This window comes from Zootermopsis nevadensis, unplaced genomic scaffold (assembly GCF_977971745.1).
Source record: "Zootermopsis nevadensis isolate Lab colony 2312 unplaced genomic scaffold, Znev_1.0 Znev_ptg000019l, whole genome shotgun sequence".
NCBI lineage: Eukaryota > Metazoa > Arthropoda > Insecta > Blattodea > Termopsidae > Zootermopsis > Zootermopsis nevadensis.
In genome coordinates, this window is record NW_028259151.1 from 10,508,958 (window position 1) to 10,525,896 (window position 16,939).

Here is a 16,939-nt window from a genome sequence, read left to right on the forward strand (position 1 = left end):
TTTGAAAATGTTTACTGCATTTATTTTCTTCTTCAGTCAGCTTTTTGGATCAATGTCACTGTGTAAGAGACTCCAATAAATACACACAAAAATTATTTATGCTTTTCAAATACATAACATTTATACATTTTTAGTAAAGTATGTCTTGAATGAAAGGCACATTTCAAAAGAAAGAGGTAGGAAATTCCATCATTTGGTCTCTGACACTCAAATGCAATGGTATAAATACATACCTTAAACTGAGCAACTTCCAACAAAATATGTAGCTGCATGCCAAGTGACAATCAAATGAAGACATTCTCAACAGACAAAGCGTACAAATTGTTCAAATTCATTTTCTTGAAAGGCAAAGAATGGGAATTTTTGCTTCTGCAACTAATATATTTCATAACCTCAAATTGATTCTTAATTCATAACCTCACTTTACATTTCAACAGTTGTCAAATACATTCTTGTGTAATATTCTCACCATTTTTGACAGCTCTCTTACAAAGGTCCAGTGGGTAAGATGAAATATGGAGAAGAAATGTATTATTGTTTTTCTCTCAGTTGTCAATATACAATACATTGCAGTCATGCCATATGTCAGACAAGACACTATTGATTTGTACGGTGTTCACGTGGTTCAGCCTCGATTACAGACACATGAAATTGTGACTGTGATAGTATGACAAAGCGGTTGAGAAAATGTCCTCTCATGGCCTAGGAAGATGCCACAGCTAAAACTGTATCATCAGAAGAACATTTATACCTGCTTAAAATCAGTGAATTACCTGTGTTATCAGCTTTGCCGGAATTGTGTTATCAGACACACATTGGAGGGTCGAACAGCAAATGAAAATCAGTTCCTAGAAAAGGAAGCTTTGGTTTTCAGATGTACACACATTCATATATGAAATGAGTTTCGTTGCTCCAACAGACTGTTTAATTCACTGAATTAGCGGTGAAATTTGTCCCATCTTTTTTTATTTAAGTTACGCCAAAGAAGCGGAAGTTTGAAAATTACTGCTGATTTAAAATATCTTCCACAGTGGATAATCTACTTCTGAATTTGAAACTTCACACATGCTGTTGTGTTAAACATTCACTATAGAATGAGCTGCACAATTCTCTGGTTGACCCACTTGCCACACACAGGTCACACTGGCGCGATTCCAAACAGATTTGGATAACACGAAAAAAGTTTACCACAGGAACGTGACCAAACTACTTTCACACCCAAAACCATTCAGGTTGAACTGCATTAAATTGCCAGAGATCAGGAAGACCAATATGAGTTTCATTAGCAAACTGACTCTTGGACCACTGGAAAGGAATATCAAGAAACATTATATCCGCAGAACAATTATTTTTATTACTTTCAATGTAAGTGACTGGTGGTCCAGATATGACATGTAATTCAACTTTCTGGAATGGAGAAGCCTTAAGTATCTTGGAATCTATGGTGCCCATGGGGGGTAGATTAGAGGAGAATGAAGACGAACTACCATTTTGAAGAGAAGGGTGGGAACTGGACAAGAAAGTGTTATTCCTCATTAACTGCATTACAGAAATAACAGTTGTAGCATCCAATTGGTCATCATGAAAGGCTTGCATACCAGACTTACCAGCTGTTGTCTTTACATTTGTATGAGATGTGTCCTGAAATAAACAAAGCATGTGTTATTGAATAATTTCACAAGTAATATCCTCTTTTTGCTATGTGAAGTAACTAAAGATGTCAAATAATATCATGATAAGGCACTGGTGAAATAATTTTGCTAACAACAAGAAGGCTGTATATGAAAACATAATTTCACTGCTTTACTTATAAAGATGTGAAAGTGAGGAGTCGAACATTGCTTTCACGCAACGGCAAGAATGGGCAGACGCTACAGCATACATGTAAAGTATCTGGAACGCAAGTTATGTTGAGAATGAGTTTTACATTTTTGAAAAGAGAAGAAAATTCTGAACTTGATTTGGTGCCCACAAACTGCTGCACCTGGGATCAAATAAATGATCAGGGTTTATCTGCAAGATCTTACCGACGATACCAAACAGAACATCATTTAAATTAATTCTGAAATGTGTTTTTTTTTGAATTTCAGCAAGAATGCGTGCCATGTGAAATACAGTCAACAAAATACTGAGAAAATAAGAATTTAATTCATATAAAGTAATGTCTTACTGATTCATTATTTTCTGACATCACTCGGAAACAGGTCCTCATTAGCAGTGAAAGCTTGAAATATTCCATTATTAGTTGGAAGTTGCCTGGTTACAGAGTGTAAGACCCTGAATTTGTCTTCAAGGAAGGCCATTTAGAACTTTTTTTTGTCAAATTTCATGTTCAGAAAGGCCCCAGGAGCCATCCACCATTCTGTCCATGTTCTTTCTTCAACATGCAAAGTGATCAGAAGCAAGAAACACAATACCTGGTAATAAGGATGTCCATCTGAGACCCAAAAGCCAGTTTGCTGCAACATGCGAGTCTGATCGGCATAATGGACGTGCTCTGGCGTCTGCTCAACGACCCATAGCAGGCCCCTCTTAACGCCGACGGGTGCTCTGGCTTTCTTCACGGCATTCTGTTGCTTTGGCTGTAGGTTGGACAGCAACTTGCTGGCAACCTTCTTGTCCACATGAAGGGAATTAACTGCATCTAGGCCCATTATCTGGCCATAATCTACAATCAGCCACTGCTTGCTGCCAGTACCACTGTTAGCCTGTTCTAAATAACACCCCCAGAAACGGCTGCCTTTTGCCAGTCTGTTTGCAGCCATCACACGTGGACCAACGAGTACCTACAACAACAAAACTCAGCTGTGGCAGAACACAACACGGATCACTGCATCCATTAACTAGATGCCAGTGTCCTGGTCGAAAAACCACATGCACGTACAGGATCATCAGAAATGCAACGAAGATCAAGCTCCATCCCAGTAGCATGAACACAGAAGACAGAAGCTTATTATTTGTTAGTAAAGGAATGAAATAATGTTCTCTTAATGTACAAGGCACATATATCCACCTTACTCGCACTTTCCTTCTGATTCTGTCATAATTTCAATTTTAAATGGGTCGATGGATGCCCTTTCCTTCTGCACATTTCGTACTGGCCCACGACATACATCCCAGTTCTTGTCTACTTTGAATAATGAGGCAGCAGGTTTCTCCAAAACATTGTTTAACTGAATACATTTCACAAGTGTGCTACGACTAACTGCTCGCTATGAGTAATAGCAGTTCAGCAAATGCCTGCAGCTTGGCTCAGATTGCAGTCTTGACGACACAGCAATTGCGTCGGTTAGTGAGCGCGCACACAAGCCGGGACCACATGCTCCAAAGCTGAGGGACATGATAAATTTGCCACTGTAAAGTTTAGTGTTGTTCTTAGCAATGGAATGTTGCATTTAACAGAAACAAAACAGAGTTAGAGAAAAACTGCTGTTTGATCATGTGCGTCTGCATTTTAGAAACTGAAACTAAGGCAGTAAACAATCATTTGGCTGTTTAATCACTAAGCTTGTTATCATTACCTGCTCTTTTTGATCAAAGCTGCTCAAAGTTCTGTTATTGTAGCTGAAGGCAGTGCCAAGGACTGCAAGTTGATGTTGTTTCTTGCCAAATTTTAGTCCACCCGCTACCAAGTAGAAATCATCTTGTGAGTGGATGACGCCCGGATATGATGAAAATGTTATTATCTGGCCAGGAACAGGGAATGAATCACGGTCAGATGTGCGGTGATAACCCAGCTGATAGCGCTTCAACACCCGCAGCATGGATTGGTACCTAAAAACAAAATGAACAGTTTTGCATGGAAGCTAGGAGGCCAAGATGGACTGAGCTTGTTGCTAGTATTGAAACAGCAAATGAAAACAGTTTTGATTGAGAAACCTCTTGGACAGTGGTTACTGAGAAGAATATTGGGGACAATTGGAAGACAGAACTTACAGGAGGAGGTTGTGAGGATGGCAGGTGGAGTCAACTGACTTGGGATCATGTCCAGAGGAAGGCACTGATATTAGTGGCTGAACCTTATGGTACTGTTACCAACCTTTGTTGGTTCTAAAAATAACAGAAGTCCTACAATGAACTACACACGGCTAGGATTTAATCCCTTTCTATGGCATCTACTACGATTTCATAAGAATTACAAGAATGGACAATGGTAAAACTACAATTCCCCACTTAATGGTACCTGCTCCTTGTCGTGGTCACGGGGCTTGAGTACCTCAGTCACCCCAAGAGCTACTCGTAGGGCATACCTAGCCAGATTGGTCGAGGGGGAGAGGTCAGACTAAGACAGGTACCCTGGTCCTCCAGGTTGGGGGATGGTCGCAAGGCTAACAACCTTGCACCGTAAAAAGGAAGATGTTTCAAAACCTTGATCAAAGCCTCGGGACAGACGGACCTAACAGAGGACCGAATGGAAGAGGAGAATTGAGGAGGCCATGGACCGAATACGGACCGGAGAGCCATAGAAGAAGAAGAAGAAAACTACAATACATGATGTTGCAGAATGGTCAAGAAATTTCCTGGTTTTTTGGAATCCAAAGGTGCACTACAGTGCCCAGTCACTGGGTCCTCTCGTGAAATAGTTAAAGACAGTCTTGCTTGAGGGTTAAGTAAGTCTTGGTTAGCAATTTAATTAAGGAGTAAACCCTCGATTTAACAGACTAATACGCGGCAAGGAGTGGTTCACCTAAAAATGGTGATATGACTAATTTACAAGAAAATTTTGTGGGACAATTAACATTTACTTATTCTTTTCATTACATGTGTAAACCCACACATAAATCTCCGAAACAGGCCCAAATCCTTTGCTTTCTTGATCTTTATTTATTTACAGTTTGGTTACTAAATACAATCAGCCCTGAAGTGACACGGCTGTAATTTGTTTTACAGCTGTAAACAAACTGAATGTTGTATATTATGATACCAGATATCCTTACTAATGTCTACTTACAATCCTCCAGAGTTATGGGCTGCAAAGAGCTCCCCAGTCTCCAAGCGAAACTTAACAAAAGCGGAAGAGAAACTGGCAGCTGTAGAGAACACAAAAGGGAACCGTGTGTCTTCCAATGGACCGTTAAATGTCTGTTCCATGTCAGCCAAGTCACTCACCATGTTCATCCACCTAAAAATAAAGCGGAACAAATGCAATGGAACTACATTTATGTTCAAGTGGGCACCACAGCTCCATAATACTTGCAACGTGGGATCCGGGAACTTCGTGTGCTCGCACGCGTGTGCCGACAGCCGCAGATCAAACACAGTACAACCCAGGTACATTGGAAGGAGTCTTGCAGTATGCAGATTAAGGGGGTACAGTGGTCAGTGAACTTCTTGGCTGGTTACGAAGATAGCGTACCTGGCAGACGGACCTGCTCTGTATCACGTTCAGTGGCAAAGGCTGGCTATTTGTTTTATTTTGTCCATCAATCTGAGAGTAATTTTCCTCAATGGTACTGTTAACATCAAATAACCAGTAGAGCAGTGTCAAGCGAGCAGAGCGAGTTTATGGCACGCTACTTATGCTACACATACATTCTAAATTGGATTATTTGATGAAAAGGGCAGATGCAGGAAACTGTTCTGAATGTACAAAGTTTCATGAATAATGAAGCAAAGGGACAACTGCCCAGACATCAGCCTAAGAAAAATGTTGGCGGCTTGTAAAGATTATCAACACGTACTACAGAATTATACATTAGTCCTGGTGGGAGATGATGAAACTTTATTGTGCTGTTGTACAAGTGACTCCCTCCTAGCCTTCTGATTGAAAATTTTAGTGGCCACTGTACAGTCAGGATTGGACTCTTCAGGGCAAACCAGAATGAAATGCAGAGAAAAGTGGGATGAACTTGAAGAATGTTTTTCTTGGCATCTTAAAAGGAGAAGAATGGCTTTGAAATCCTAACTGGAAAATATGGACCTGACACAGGAGGGAAATTCACTTCACAGTGCATTTTTAGCATGTGTTCGCTCTGGTGCTCTCAGGAAATACCAGTGGCTTCGAAAACACTTAGGACATCTACTTGCCGACCATGATTAAAGGGCTAGATGACGTGCATCTGCAGTGAGTACAAGAAATCAGCTCTGGTTCTCAAAAGAACAAAGCTTCTTCAGTGGCGTTACTTACAGAAAGTCAAGGTGAGAAATGTCAATCTCGTGTCTGCTCCTCTTCACTCCGTGTCTCCAGCCAGTTTCTAGACCATCCAATTGAACATAGAACAGCTGTACCTAATACAAAGAAATTAAATGTCACTGCCATGACTAGTGATTGATCCATAGTCTTTAAGAAGTGCAGGTAACATTTTAGTCAAGAATCATACTGAAGATGGCTGTCTTCTGGGTTGTAGTGCGGTGTCGTCTGGTAGTTTACTAATGTTTCAGAGATCCATTCAAGGCAATGATCTCATCGCCCTGATGACGGAGGCAGCAAGGACCTCCGATACCTTCGTAAACTTCTACCAGACTGCACGGTACTACAACCCAGAAGACGGCCCTCTTCGGACGCGCCGCCGTGAAAACTGAATATCCAACGAAGATCTTACAGGTCAAATTTGGACCCGCCTCTCTCAAATTGTTAGTATTCATGGAAGGAGAAAGACTTTGGTGAAGGGTTCCCGTCTCTTACTTCGCAGTTCTGCCTCGAGTTCATGAAGATTCCCATTTATCAAATATTTCTCAGTCTACTTGGACATAAATATGTTCCTTTCTTCCTGACATTTAAGGTACAGCCACAGTTATTATGTTGGTGTGATTGCTGTCAATATTTTTTAAGTAAACTGCGGCCTTCAAAAACACAGTTTCCTTATTCTTGTCCAAAACGTGTAAGTGCGAGAAACAATTGAGGTCTGTAAGTGGACTTCAATGTTTTTAGATATCACATCTCCTAAATGTATCTTCCTAATAAATGGAATTCCAGAGAAAGTTTAAAGGTTCTGTGGCATGACAAAACAAGAAATACCAAATAAATGTTTACGTAGTTCCCTGTATCTCACCTGGTGCCAGAAAGGATCACTGTTTCCCCTCTTCTCGGCCAAGTCTTTGATCTTTCCGGAGTTAATCTCGACAAAGCTGCGGACTTGTTTGCAAAATTCAACCTGGTATTGACACATATTCTGCACAGTGTTCTGCCAGTGCCAGTGGATGAGCTGCCATGTCAAACTGCCCTCCAGCAGTCCTGCAGAGTATGCTTGCACCCAGTCTGGGTACTCGTCCCGCGTCTCAACCTCCAGCATCGCCCACCTGCCGCGTAACAAAAAGTAAAACATTGAAATAAACAGCGATACGGAATCCACTGGAGACATTTGCGCTGAATGACATTAACTGCCTTGCAATTCAATGGTATCACCCGCCACAGGTTCCTGTTCAGTGCCAGACTGTGATGGGAAGGTTTTTTTAAAATGATAACACACTTCACATTCAATTAGAACACACTAAAATGATTGCGTTGAGGTCTTCAATTCAAAATGCACAAGGTTCATGATATAATCACAAAGTTTCTTTGAATGTGAATGTTAAGTTGTATTAAATATTCGGAGTGCTACACCACTACACTGTTTATTTCCTGAGCCATACGCAAAGAAGTTTAAATTCCTACCGTTTTTGGTGTATACGTCCAATTGCGTACACGAAATAACATTTTTGTTGACAACTCATTATCATTTTATATAAAAATCAACAAATATGAAAAGGAATTTTAAGTTAAAACTACAGGGCTCAAAAATATTTTTAATACCGTACGTTTTGTTTCATAATTAAGAATGCTGTAATATGAAACTGCAATTTTAACATCTCTGAATATATAGTCAAAGTCTCACCCATTTAAGATGAACATGCACTTATTTTTTTAATATCTCCTTATTCTGTGACTTTACAGCGTTCTGATGTAAAAGCAGAGCCAGAATGAAATTGCGTGTACAGTACGCGACATTTAAGCCCCTTTGACATATACAGCCTGGGAAGTCACGTGCTGCACTACTAGCAGACCAAAAAACATCAACTTTGTTCTGTTTGATGTAAACATTACCGGTAACACTTTAAAACAGCGGAAGTTAAAAAAAATTCAGTAATAAAGAAACAGACAGAGGAAATCAACGAAGAAATATCTTTGTATTAAGACCAATGTTTTTCACTTAGGAATAGGGGGATTACGCATGCGCACATCGCAACTTGCCTACGCCACAGGGACTTTTTCAACTGTGGCATACAGGAAGTAGATTATTAATCATTGTTAAGGACGCACCTTTTGTCATCAAAGCTGTGTTGATAATGGAACGTGTCTGTGCGTCAACGTCTGTCTCACAGTCTTTCGGGATTATCAGAACATCTGCAGTTATCAGTATTGTTATATCAGCGTACATACCCTGTTCTGTCAATGTCCTGTCTGTAGCAGGCGCGACCCACTCCGTATGGAATGTCCTCCATTTCATTCCCCTGACCCCAGAAATCAATGTGGAAGCCTGTATTTTCACTCCAGAACACAGTGGCCGAATAGACGCCGTCATCCGCCTCCCTGCAGCGGCGGACACAACAACAAGAAAGTGAGAGTTTAATCTACTTTGATTTCTCATAAATATAATTTTGACTTATTACCATTTACATATGTACAAACCCTGAAACATTCTTTAAAGATACTTATTACGTAGTGTGATTTCTTTACATTAGATATTGAAATTTTGAGAGGAGATTTCAAAGCCTCTGGAAACTGGAAGGTTCGATCGAACAGCACCAGAAAAGAAACCAAGGACTTCAAACTGTGCAGGAAATTCTTTGAAAAGTCGACTGCATACTCGGATTTTCAAATAGCCCACTTTCTTCACGGAACCCGAAGGTTCATCACCGTGTTCACAAAAGCCCTTATCATGCCCATGGCAATTAAATCAACGGAAATATTGCAAGGAAAGAAATACGCCGATGAACTCAAATCCCCTGTCAAACGACTAAAGGAATAAGGGAAATTAGAGATCAACTCAGAAGACGGCCATCTTCATACTAAAGGCCGTGAGAGCCGATATATGGACCACAGGCGATGCCTTTTCATAACATCTGCGAAGAGTTTATTGTTAGAATTAAACGCGAAATTCCCTTTAACTGTCTGTCACACCAGCCACAGTGAACTTTGGTCCATTGCCAGCCAGCACTTTGAAGCGTGTCTCGTCTTCCCTTCCCCGGCTAAAGTTAGTTTTTAGACTTTTAACAATTTCACCGCGAAGATGTGCCCGATCCTCGCTCAATTCAAGGAAGACGTTCGCAGAAGAAAAGTTAAGTTGCTAGGAAGAAACTGGACGATGGAGAAGTCTAGATGTTATCATCTTCGGCAAGTGTTGTCAGGTGATGTGACCCACATAACCTTGCAGGCAGAGAGCTTCTGGAAAAGAGGGCGCTCACGAGCAGAATTCCGCGTGAATGCGAGAGAAATAGTTAAACGACTCTCAGCTTCAACACATCGTTGTTAAAAGTTTCGCGCTGAGAGTTCGAGGTCGTTCAGAAGACAAATGAAACGGGGAATCCCAAACGATGTCACGTCTCTATTTGAACGTCAAATCACAGCACGTCAGCGATTTTGCGTCCGGAACTAATTCCTGAGTCATGCTTGTCGTGTTTATTCAGAAATGAGGAGTCTCTCAAAAAAAGCCAGTCATAACAGTCGATGACTGCACTGGTACTTAATAAAGTAGCTCCATGATCTGGCCACTTCACCCCCTAGGAAAGAACCAGGGGTACCTACCCCTTGGATGAGGCTGGGTGGACCCCAGAACCAGTCTCGACGTCGTAGAAAAGAAAAAAATCTCCACTCCTCTGGGAATCGAACCCCGGCGTTGCAAAGTCAAGGCGATGTTGCCACGTTGACAGCGAAAATAGGAGAGGCGCGCGTTTCCAGAGTAGGGGGTTGGCGGAAGTGAAGAGACATGGGGACACACCCCTCTTTCGCCGTCATGTCAACATCGCCACGACTCTCAATACTGATAATGTAGAAGTCCCAGGGGGGGAAAAAGTAACACTTGAGACTGGAAACGTACTCCTTCTGTACATTTCCACATACTTTGCCAAATAACATAGTTCTCCGTCGGCTTGCACAGACTCGAGAAACCAGGCCACACATTTAAGAAGACATTACAACGGATTTTAAATAAATAAGAGTTTAAAGTTGAGGCTCAGGGTAGAGTCACGTGGCGGACGAGTATCAGACATGCAGGATGCCTGCTGGTTGGGCGCAGGGCAAATTCTAAGCAAGTTTTCGAAATGCTGCGAAAGATCTTGGAATTAGCTGCGTTCGTGTGGGCGTAGTTTCCTTCCAGGGCGGAGGCTGGGCCTTGCTCCTGCGCGTCGAAATTGCCAGTCATTTTTTTAAAAAAAGAAAATGGCGCTGCAAGTGTAAGTAACACAGACTTTGGTGAAAATGAGAATGGATGGAGATTTTTATTTGAAATCGCCAAATTACGTCTATTAGTTTCTCGCGGGGTTGGCTCCCGGCACACCATCGGCCTAGACTCACCTGTCGATTTCCCCCAGGATGACCGCCAGTATCCCCAGGGCGGACACGGCCCCCACGATGCACGTGCTGACACGTGTCTGGTACCACGAGGCACCGACCACCTTCAGCATTTTGGTGGCGCTGGGCGTCGAACAGACTCTACCTGCCGGAGACAATGGACAATACGTCGTGTTATGGCTGGGGCAGCTTCGACCTTTTATCTTTGTGACAGTGAAGGGTTGAGTTTCGTCTGAGGCACGGCCTGTATTCTTAGGCGCCATTTAGATGAGACTCGGGTTTCAAACTGTAATCTGTGGCGCGATGTCTAAATTAGTCAATTAGCAGTTTCCGCATAAATGCAATTACGTAATTCACATATCTGTCAGTTAACGGATTAATTATGGAATCTGAGAAAGATTTCTGTCTTCTGGGTTGTTGCGCTGTGTAGTCTGGTCGATGTTAACCAACGGTTCAGAGGTCATACTGCCTCCATCATCAGGGCGATGAGTATGAAGATTTCTGTCTTCTGGGTTGTTGCGCTGTGTAGTCTGGTCGATGTTAACCAACGGTTCGGAGGTCATACTGCCTCCGTCATCAGAGTATGAAGATTTCTGTCTTCTGGGTTGTTGCGCCGTGTAGTATGGTCGATGTTTACCAACGTTTCAGAGGTCATACTGCCTCCGTCATCAGAGTATGAAGATTTCTGTCTTCTGGGTTGTTGCGATGTGTACTCTGGTCGATGTTTACCAACGTTTCAGAGGTCATACTGCCTCCATCATCAGGGCGATGAGTATGAAGATTTCTGTCTTCTGGGTTGTTGCGCTGTGTAGTCTGGTCGATGTTAACCAACGGTTCGGAGGTCATACTGCCTCCGTCATCAGAGTATGAAGATTTCTGTCTTCTGGGTTGTTGCGCTGTGTAGTCTGGTCGATGTTAACCAACGTTTCAGAGGTCATACTGCCTCCGTCATCAGAGTATGAAGATTTCTGTCTTCTGGGTTGTTGCGCTGTGTAGTCTGGTCGATGTTAACCAACGGTTCGGAGGTCATACTGCCTCCGTCATCAGAGTATGAAGATTTCTGTCTTCTGGGTTGTTGCGCTGTGTAGTCTGGTCGATGTTAACCAACGGTTCGGAGGTCATACTGCCTCCGTCATCAGAGTATGAAGATTTCTGTCTTCTGGGTTGTTGCGCTGTGTAGTCTGGTCGATGTTAACCAACGTTTCAGAGGTCATACTGCCTCCGTCATCAGGGCGATGAGTATGAAGATTTCTGTCTTCTGGGTTGTTGCGCTGTGTAGTCTGGTCGATGTTAACCAACGTTTCAGAGGTCATGCTGCCTCCATCATCAGGGCTATGAGTATGAAGATTTCTGTCTTCTGGGTTGTTGCGCTGTGTAGTCTGGTCGATGTTAACCAACGTTTCAGAGGTCATACTGCCTCCGTCGTCTTTATGAAATCGTATTACTGTTGCTCCGTAATCGGGAGATCTCGGGTTCAAAACTTGGCCCGGCTTTGCCAGACAGCGTCGTTAAATAAACAAGCATAAATAAGATCGAGAGATATGGACGGAAGTGTTTCGTTCCGGGACTGCACGGACACTTGTTTGCTCCGCGATTTTCAAAAGAGTTCCTCGCACTACTTTCGGTCCTGGACGTACTTGATCAGAGCGAGAGTAGGGCCGGCCTACTTTCTTTCCCTCCGTTTCAGTGAAAGTGAACCAATGAAATGGCCGTCGCAGATCCAAGACGTAAGCACAGTCGTAAAATAACAGATATTTTCAAATTTAAATTTCCCTATCTCAAATAAATGCACTTCATTTCTTAACTAGGCATATGGACTCTTTGACAGAGAGACAGTCAGAGGGTCAGTGTTTTTTTTTAAATTATCTCACTGCTAATTAGACGCTATCTCTTGGAGGTTGAATACTTAGTCATGGAAGACTTGAGTTACTCTAAACGTGCCGAGGAAATCACAGCATACGACCTTGTTGTTCGATTCAGAATGTGATCTAATTCCCTCAGCAAGGTTAAACGTCAGTTGGCCTCCGCCATAAAATACAGGGTGTGCCATTTAGAACGAGAACTCAACAACAATCACGTCCCACGGTACAGAAACCATTAAGATGAACTTACCTGTATCACAGCAGTTCCAGCCGGGAGCAGGGATGTGACGGTTGCGTTCAACTTTATCAGCGAACGAAATGTCGATGGACCTAAAGATGAAACATGAGTCTAGAACGGGGGAGACAAAGAATGCACGCAGAATTTTGGTCAGAAATTGGCACCTGGAAGACCGATAACGCGGTATGAGGATAATATTAAAGGCGGATCTTAGGAGGAATGTTGTGAGATTGGGAGGTGGATGGAACTGGCTGAGGATCGTGTACAATGGCGGCTTTTGTTATGACTGGCGTTGAACCTTCGAGCTGTGCTACTGCAGTGTTAATACAAAATAAATGTTTGTACCAAGGCATCATAAACCTGTTAGATAAGTCGGGTTTCAAGAAACTACCGTTGGTTGGCGGTCGCCAAGTAATTACACTCGCCCCCCAAAGAATCAGGTTTTGATAATAAGTCTTGTAGGCCTATATTTTCCAAGGATGTCACCAAACAAAACTTATCACAAGTTCGCACAATTGTCATGCTGGTAATGTTGGCGCCGGAGCGGAAAACCACTGTACTAAGGCAGGGTGGGTGGCGTCTGCTGGCCCACGTTTCTTGTGCGTGCTACATGCTGCAGATCCTCACATCGCCCTGATGATGGAGGCAGCAAGGACCCCACCTACACCGCCGTGAAAACCACAAATCCTACATAACAGAACTCCCTCACTCCACGGCATACGACAATCTTGTAGTTCTCAAGCTTCGTTGACATATCGTTTTCAGATAAATCTTGGCACTCGTGCGGAGAGCTGCCTCTCAAGAAAATACGAAAACTGGGCTCACTCTGTATTCCCAAGATGCTGCTTGCTTTTGGAGTCAACACGCACTGACTTTGAACGTCGTAAAGTATTTCAATGAGCCTGAATGTGTGTGCGCAGACAAAAGAGGAAGGAGATGGCTTCTCTGCAGGCGCTGGTGCCTGGATGCTGATATCCTGCACTTCCGAGAAGAATATTTTGCCATCACAAGTACGTGGTCCTGCCTCCACCAAACTGCGCGTAACTCCAGCCACATTTGCTATTTATAACGCAAAAAACATCCAAATCAATCTTGCAGATGGATCAAAATTCTGAAAACTATTCATTCGTGTCCCACGATAAGACGCAGTCTGTAATTTTGTCTTCTGGAAGCTCCAGTCTCGCAGTTCTTGAAACTGTCTGCCAGCACAGAATAAATGCCGCGGGAGTTTCGACTGCTCTGGCTGTAGTCGGGGCGAATATGTGCGCTCGACATCCGATGCAAGAGAAAGGCAACGGGGCGAGAGGGGTGGCAGATAAGGATGTACTGTGCATGCTACAGAGTGATCGAACAGTCACGCAAATCATTTCTGACGCGAGTTCGGTTTGTTAAAAAATAAATCACACGGAGATCAGAAAAGAGAAGGAGGTCACAGGTCTTCATTCAGTGCTTTCCCTGTGTATGATGCAACCCGGCGAAGAGAGCTTCTGCAGTGACGTTTGAAAAGCACAGTTCGGTATTTGCCTTCGATTAATCAAATTTCTGCAAACATGTTTCATGGGGAGGGGGGGAACTTTATCTCTCCCCCCCCCCATCCCATCCCAGTTAAGTATGTAAACATCTGCAGAACTGAAGTCATTTTTCCTTATCAGGTTGTGGACGAGTGTTAAAATCTTCGTAGCCTTACGTAAACTTCCGCGGTCTTATCCACCCAGAAGAGATATCGCCCAAACTATCGTCACTTTACGCTGAGGGTCGACCGGAAAGATTTCTGTCACCACAGGCCCCTATCCTGAGCCAGCGACGAGGAGTTACGAGTGTCAGAGAACTCTTGAATCGCTTGCTTCCAGTTAAGTTCTCGTACAAAGTGTGGAAGTACGCGCCTGGTTAACGCCAGCCAAAGCATTCCGCTTGCGGACGGCGTCTTCGGAAATAAACCTGCGTTTCCCTGGAAGAGATATTTTACGCAAGAACGTAATAAACGCTGTGCACGTGGCAGCTGGCAACATAAACGGCGATGAAAGTCAGGACCGACTCTTGGGCGGCCATCAAGACTGACAGACCGGATTCTACAAGAAAACAAACAACGAGGGCTGCTGTATCATTCTGTCCAATCAACTACCTCTGTTGTTTTTTTTTTTTTTGCATACGTTAACTTCATGTACGTCGTAGTGAGTCCGCATTTCGTCGAAGCACTGCAGGCTCGAACAGCGAGACAAAAGACGGACGAAGAGCGTAACAGTTCCGGGGCGTTATCGAAGAATTTCGCGTCTGACCTTCGGGAATGGCCGAGGAATTCGTCCGGTGAAATTCTCACATTTTCGCGCGCAGAAATGCAAGCAAATCTTCGTGTAAATTGTCAGTTGTTTTCGTCCGATTTCAACCGCAACTGAAACGTGTCGCCATATTTTAGGGCTGTTCTTCCCGACATCAACATTTCGACATAGTTTTCCAGAGGTTGTCAGGCTCTTACGGACGGACGCCTTGAAGTCGCCAGAGAGTCTAAAAATGACGGAATGTAAATACAGTGTTCAGATGTACGCAGTTACAACAGGAAAAGGTGAAGTTCTCGTAACTTAACAACACGCCATGAGCGAGGTCAGGTACGGCTGGACGCTCCAGCCGCCTTGTCCCTGCCACCGCACTGGACAGGAGTTCCTGAGCCGTCCTGCAAGTGTTGGCGATAGTAAGCATTTGTGTACCTGTGGGGAACCGAACTCCGGTCGTCTCGCCAGTAGGTAGTACAATACATCGAAAGACCTAGCCTTGCTCCTTGAAACAATTTAACGAACCCTATGTGTGTGTCTTTCATGATTATGTAACGATACTGCACCAACTGAATTGGTTGCAATGCATCAAATAAGGCTTTCCTGCTGTTCTGGCTAAGAGAGTAGGTGAGGAAAACCACGACGCGACTGTCCAAACAGGTCAGGGCCTTCTTTAGTCCCTCAGGAACTTTTTAATATCATCTAAACCCGACGAGAAACCAAAGGTCGTCTTCCTGGATTCCGTCGTAGCCACGGAAGGACCTGACCCCCGACCCCCTTTCCGCGCGGCGTTAAGCTACGCCGCTAGTTCTGAGCTGTCTTCACTCGCCTGGGCTCCGGCTGTGACCTTGAACCATGCAATTTGGTGACGACTACGCTCACTCACTGCAGTCTTTTGTCCTTGAAAATTTGCCCGGAACGAAGTGATAGATGCATACATCATGGCTTATGTAATTGCAGAGTCAGGATTAAACACAGAATGTCATGCTCGTTTTACGTGAACTGCCCCAGGAAATTGCAAGCCGTTCTCGTCAGTCAGACGTGGAAACAAAAGAACATCAAATTCCTCACGTGACCTTTCCCTCTGCTTATTACAATTACGTCCAGTCTCTTTCACTTACCTGGAAGTAAATTTTGATGATGATGATGATGTACGTAGGAACTGCGCGTTTAGTAATGCCAAGGAACAGGACTAGAAATACGTGGTATGATTCTTCTCACCCCATCGATTATCGAATGGACGGAATCTCACTTGAAAATGTTATTTCCTTAGCATGCACCTGAAACATAAAACATCACGCTCACAGTGATCAAGAACACACACGGCATACCCGACCTGTGTCCGCGTGTTCAAGTCCCGCACGAGGCATGGAGGAGGAATGTCCGCGGAAAACCAGGATCTTTCAAGCACGAGATGATCTGGACCATGCGCAAAATATCAGGTCTTTTCCGGGGAAATCTGCAGGAGTGAAGTTCAGTGACCTCAGCGAGCAGTTCTGCGGAAAACCACGTCAACTGAAGTGGGGGGGGGGAGATAAGTGCGAATGACCTCACAAATAAGATCTTGAAGGGCTGTGGATGATATTCTGTTTCCCGGTTTTGTCTCTTCGAAGTATTTTTATGTTTGTGGTCTAGCGGTTAGAACGCTGGCCTTGTAATCCTGGGATCTCGGGTTCGAATTTATAACTTGTGTTGGGCAAGGCCGTGGTCTAGGCAACACGGAGTTTTCCTCCGGGGGCTTCCCCGGTTTCTCCGTGGCATCCCATTCACACACAGAAGAAGGCAATGGCAAACCACTTCTGGATCATCTGCCAAGAACGTATATGAACAGGTCCCAGTCCGAGAAAAGGATGGAAGGATCCTGTTCATATGGACCTGTCGTCAGACAGAACACTAAATAAATAATAATCTGGAAGAGACTGTGTCCTTACTCATACTCAGTTTGCCACTGATTACCTCACAGTTATTACTTACTGTCAATTGGTGTTCACAGACGTCGCCTGTCACTTCGAAATGACCAAACAAATTCACTTTCTTGAACGAGCGTACAAGAGAATCAGAAACCATTACCGATATCGGCTAT

General features: G+C 43.6%; 1 protein-coding gene across 4 annotated transcripts in view; it reads right to left on the bottom strand.

Annotated features, from left to right (window-relative positions):
- The window catches only part of lama (phospholipase B domain containing lamina ancestor), a 22,830-nt gene continuing 5,891 nt past the window's right edge, over positions 1-16,939 (bottom strand). Inside the window, exons 2-10 of one of the 4 annotated variants that reach the window (XM_022086440.2) lie at positions 15,978-16,136; positions 10,493-10,634; positions 8,360-8,509; positions 6,993-7,239; positions 6,128-6,228; positions 4,952-5,122; positions 3,522-3,774; positions 2,418-2,786; positions 1-1,641 (exon numbers count right to left, since the gene is read on the bottom strand). In XM_022086440.2, coding sequence (XP_021942132.2) covers positions 1,213-1,641; positions 2,418-2,786; positions 3,522-3,774; positions 4,952-5,122; positions 6,128-6,228; positions 6,993-7,239; positions 8,360-8,509; positions 10,493-10,602 — 1,830 coding nt within the window. In that variant the 5' untranslated portion in view covers positions 10,603-10,634; positions 15,978-16,136 and the 3' untranslated portion in view covers positions 1-1,212. The remainder of the gene's footprint in view (positions 1,642-2,417; positions 2,787-3,521; positions 3,775-4,951; positions 5,123-6,127; positions 6,229-6,992; positions 7,240-8,359; positions 8,510-10,492; positions 10,635-15,977; positions 16,137-16,939) is intronic. The other 3 variants (XM_022086447.2, XM_087351306.1, XM_087351307.1) reach the window with 3 other exon arrangements.